Raw genomic sequence first — 4,999 nt, forward strand, 5'->3', positions numbered from 1 at the left:
AAAGGTTCATGGGGGTGATATTCATATGAGCCATAGTGAAAATAAAATGAGAAAATAAGATCATGGGAAGAAAGGTACATGTAGAAAATATGGGCAGACGAAGGGAGTAGATATTACATGTAGAATGGAAAACTCCATTTCAAAGAAAGAAAATGCTCAAGCAATGGCTTCGGAAGAAGGAAAAAATTGATCTCCCAAAAGGAGAAGTTGGCTTTTAGGAATGGCGAAAAATTCGTCCAAAGAGCTAGGAAACCCTTATATAGGGGAACTGGGCAGCGAGTTAGATCAAAAGAAAACGCAAAGTTATGATTCAACGACCATATTTCACTTTGGGAACACAAGAGAACTCAAGTGCACTCGATTTCTCTGGAGATGAGTACCACACCCTAATCTACGAACCTAAGGTCACTACTTATATGCCTTAAAAATCGACGAAACGTCTCAAGTATTAGAAATACATTTAATGTGCTTGTTCCCCAGTACTTTTGCAACCGCCTTATTACCTTCCCACTTCTTCTTACATCAACTTTGGTAATTAGATTTCGACCACAACTTCTGAAAGACTTGTCGGCTGATGAAACATCTCGCAAGCCTTAGGGGCAACTGTTTTAGGCCGACCAAAGACCTTGTACGGGCAAGATCCAAATATCTAGCTCAACGACGCAAATCCTAAACAATATTATCCATTATATATAATGGACATACGTGAGACTTAGGGTCCGTTTGAGAGTTGGCTTTTGAAGGATTTTGGAGGGGAAAACTTTGAAGGGTTGCGTCTATATTTTGAAATGTGTGTGATATTCTTAAAATCCTCTATAAACCAACTCTTAAACATACTCTTAAGTTAAACTTTTTCAGATTTCATAATTTTACTTCACTCATCTTAAATTTTTTAATTGACTTAGTCGTTGGAGTGATAACCTTACAAATTCATCCACGCGTCGATGTATCAAAGATCGACATTACCGCATCAGAAATCTATCATCACCACTCAATCATAATTTTGATTCTAGTAGACAATATAGATTATAAATTATATTAACCAACTTTTTATAGTTACTCTAAAATGTTATTTAAATTGATTTTACCCTAAACTTTTATTTTGTCATTGTATTAAATAATTATATTAACAACGATATTAAATAACATTTTCCACTCTATTTGATATTTGTAATAGCATAGCTCAAAATAAAAAGTAAAACTCTAGGATATCCGGTAAACTAGGCGTAGTCACTAATAATCAAAACTGCAACCGTGAAAAAAACAAACGCAACCAAAGATGGAGAAGACGAAGGAGATCTTGCAGCGGAGGCTAAACCAACAAGAATCGGAAGCCTTATCACGACTCCAATCGGTTCCTTCAATCAGACCCGGCGATAACACAAGCTTCTACGAACACTTCGCTCTCACTGGCATCAAAGTTGACCGTGTCCAACCCGGTTTCGTCTCTTGTTCTTTCAAAGTCCCTCATCGCCTCATCGTAACTAACTCACCTCAACCCTACTTCATTATTTTCCGTATTATTTCATAGTAATTATGCTTTTAATTTCATTCTAACAACTTTGCTTTCACTGTAATTTGAAACTTGGCATATATGTTTGCTTTGCTTCTCTTACAGGACAGTAATGGAAAGTTGGCGAAGGGCGCAATTGCAAATCTTGTGGATGAGGTGGGAGGTGCTGTAATCTTTGAAGAGGGTCTCCCCGCGAATGTTTCAGTTGATATGTCTATTTCTTTTCTTTCAACTGCTCATGTTCATGTATGTCTCTCATAACATTTTTTTTTTTTATATTTGTCTTTTTAGTTTGATCTCAATGGTTGTAGAGTCTTGTTGTACTATTTTGCCAGTTCGAGCTTCGTTATACTGAAAATGTTGAAAGTGAGATAAAGGGAAACCATGATTTCTATCAGAATACAGGAAACTATGTAGCATAAACACTTCGGATGTTCGATGTCAGGCATTTGTTGGCATTCAGACTTTATACCTTGTTGTTTGTTGATGTGTATTGTTTGTTGTAGCCACTTGTCACAGAGCCTGTTACAAGTTTTTGGCTTCAGACTTGATGTTAACATGCAACTTGCCATTATATGAACTTTCGTATATACTTAAAATGTTCAGTTTGGTAAATCTGTGCATTTATTTTATTGCAGGATGAATTAGAAATTACTTCTAGGCTGTTGGGAAGGAAAGGAGGTTATTCTGGAACAATTGTTCTCCTAAAAAACAAAGCTACTGGAGAATTGATAGCAGAAGGTCGGCATTCACTATTTGGCAGACATAACAGCAAAATGTAATTCTTGTATTGTATATGTACAGAGATTTATGCAGTAATATCAAGGTTTCTTTTGGAAACAGATTTAGGCATGTGTCACAGTTGCACAAGTTCTAGATGTGCACATAATTTCCCTGCAAACCTTTTTGTGTAATCCATAATGCAGAAACATTTTTCTGTATACAATAATTATTTCATCCAAACTTACCTCATTCCCTACCTCTAATAATGTCTTACATAACCTACAAAACCTTGACTTGCTACTGGAGCCAAACTGCACTCAGATACTACATGCCTTGAAATATATCATCATTTTACAAACATGCCATTTTTGTGTTCATATGTGGTTGGCATTCTGCATCTTGTTACAGTTCAAAGTCAAGTAGTATCGAACTCAAGAAGGCAGAAGATTCCTCACAAAGAATCCGCTTCTTCTGTTTTCCTTTCTCCTTTGCAAAGAATCCGCTCTCTCCACCAATGCAACCCCAATCAAGCTCATTGTTGCTGTATGTTGGAACTATGACCCGACACAATTTGTCACATCCCACAACAGTGGCACAGGACTTGTGTACTAACCACTGCAAACAATCCTCAAATCGGGCAGCTCATGGAAAACTCATGGAAAACTCATGATTTGTGACCAAATGATAGAGAGGATGATTTGGGTCATTTCTGGGACCAAATAGCAAGGGAAGTGTCTTATGAGAGGTGACCAATTTAAACCTATAGGAACTGAGAGCTGGAGGATACAAATTGCTTTATGGGATTTGACCAAATTGAAAGGTCTAACACCAGTTTGAAGCTTTTGAGATTGAGTTGTAAAACTTAAATCTGAAGTGCACCACTTTGCGTATTGCAAAAAGTGTGATGCTGCATCTTGCATGTGAATTGCAAAACAAAGTTTTGCATCACTGTCATGTTATATGGAGTAAATAGTTGAAGGAAATGGTATGGTACGGGAATTGCAGTAAATGGTTTAAGTAAATGATCCAACACCAGTTTCAAGTTTCTAAGACTCAGGGAATTGAAGTAAATAGCTTATGCTATAGCTATTTACTAATCGAAACTGTTGTTGTATATTTAGCCTTCAGAAATCTGACAATAAGGGGTAAAATAGTTATATACTCTAGCACAACACCTCTTAAAAATGGCGTGTCCGTATCCGTGTTGGACACCAACACCTCTCAAAAATGACGCGTCTATGTCCGACACTAACACAGATACGACACCGATATTTGAGATTACGTTTAATTTATTTATTTTTTCAAATTATTACTGGTATCGACATGTCAGTGTCAATATCGTGTCCGGTGTTTGTATCAGTACTAAAGTGATGAGTGAGAATTACATGCAAGTTGAATTGACTGCGGGAACTGCATATTTGGATGGAAGCATAAAAACAAAAAACTACTAAACATGAGAAATTTTCTACCGTAAGTAAAATTCCCTTGACACTAACTACAACTTATATATTCCAAAAGCTCATGCAAGAATTCATCTTGCTATATCTTTTCTGCACCACTCCTTGTATTGAATGAAAAAATATATACAGTTTTTGTTTTTCTATACTTGACAATATATTTTGAAATAGTACATATTTACTTCTCACTTAATTTTAACTAATTTAGTATTTATTTAGCAAGAAAACAGCTTTTCAATCTAAAGTTTCATCTGAAACATCAGTAGTTGTTTTAATCACAAAACAAGCTACTCCAAATACATAAACAAGCTTGACTAATGTGCTCTTAACAATGATATGCTGCAATCCCATTACTTAAAAGATACACATAAGAAAGCAAAAAGAAGCCAAATCCAATTAGGGAAAATGCAATATATGCTACACAAGTCATATAACATTCAAATAGATTAGTCTTTTCCATCTACCATAATTTATTGAAAACATAACATTCATTATATACACAACAAATGCTGTGTTTTATTTTTATCCCCAACATGAGAGATCCAATGCATTCATTCTACTTCAAAACCCTTTTCCTGAAGCTCAGCAATAATCTCATTCCTCATCCTCAACCAAAGCCTCTGAGCCTCCTGCTCAAACTTCTTATCCTTAAGCTCCTTCTTGTAATCACTTTCATCCATATCATTCTCCACCATCCCTTTAGGTCCAATAGTTGTTCCAATCATTCCACCCTGTTTAACAAACTCCTCCATAGCTTCTGCGTCACCGGGATACGGAAACTCACGTCGCTCGTACAAATGAGCCATATCTTTCTCTTCCTTTGGCATTGGCTTCAGCGTCCACCAACCCAACGGTGATGTCTCGTTGTATAACCACGCCGCACCCATGACAGTATAGGTGCATATCAAAGCCTTCCCAATTTGTTTCCAGAAGTAGTAGTTATTTGGCCCTAGCCCTATTTTCTTCAGATAGTATTGGGCATGTTGTATAGCTGCAGTAAAAGATAGAAAGGTTATTCTATCAAACATTTCATCAAACACCTTGTGTGCTACGCAGGATTATAGAATATTAATAGCTAGAACGTTAAAGCAAGAATTTTTGAAAAAGTGAGTGATTATGATATGTTTTGGCGGGTCGTTAATAAGAACTGTAAGGTACCTGTTTGGGGTTCCTGGATTCCGAAGCGTTTACGAGGCATCGAGATTGATAAGTGAGCTCCGATGAATTCGGAATGATGATGCTGTTTTTGTTTCCGTTTGTGTGTTTTGTTTTTCGGCAACGGTTTCTTTTGGGGGCCGTTTGTGGC

At 36.6% G+C, this 4,999-nt stretch overlaps 2 protein-coding genes across 2 annotated transcripts; one reads left to right on the forward strand and one right to left on the reverse strand.

Annotated features, from left to right (window-relative positions):
- The first annotated feature begins 1,195 nt into the window (after positions 1-1,195).
- Positions 1,196-2,467, forward strand: LOC131617381 (uncharacterized). Its single transcript, XM_058888681.1, has 3 exons — positions 1,196-1,480; positions 1,619-1,759; positions 2,152-2,467. The coding sequence occupies exons 1-3, from the start codon at positions 1,280-1,282 to the stop codon at positions 2,293-2,295; spliced, it is 486 nt and encodes a 161-aa protein (XP_058744664.1). The 5' UTR covers positions 1,196-1,279; the 3' UTR covers positions 2,296-2,467.
- Positions 2,468-4,018: 1,551 nt separating this feature from the next.
- On the reverse strand, positions 4,019-4,999 carry LOC131617382 (uncharacterized). Its single transcript, XM_058888682.1, has 2 exons — positions 4,852-4,999; positions 4,019-4,684 (listed from the first exon to the last, which is right to left on the reverse strand). The coding sequence occupies exons 1-2, from the start codon at positions 4,889-4,891 to the stop codon at positions 4,245-4,247; spliced, it is 480 nt and encodes a 159-aa protein (XP_058744665.1). The 5' UTR covers positions 4,892-4,999; the 3' UTR covers positions 4,019-4,244.

Source organism: Vicia villosa, linkage group LG7 (assembly GCF_029867415.1).
Source record: "Vicia villosa cultivar HV-30 ecotype Madison, WI linkage group LG7, Vvil1.0, whole genome shotgun sequence".
In the NCBI taxonomy this organism is placed as follows: Eukaryota; Viridiplantae; Streptophyta; class Magnoliopsida; order Fabales; family Fabaceae; genus Vicia; species Vicia villosa.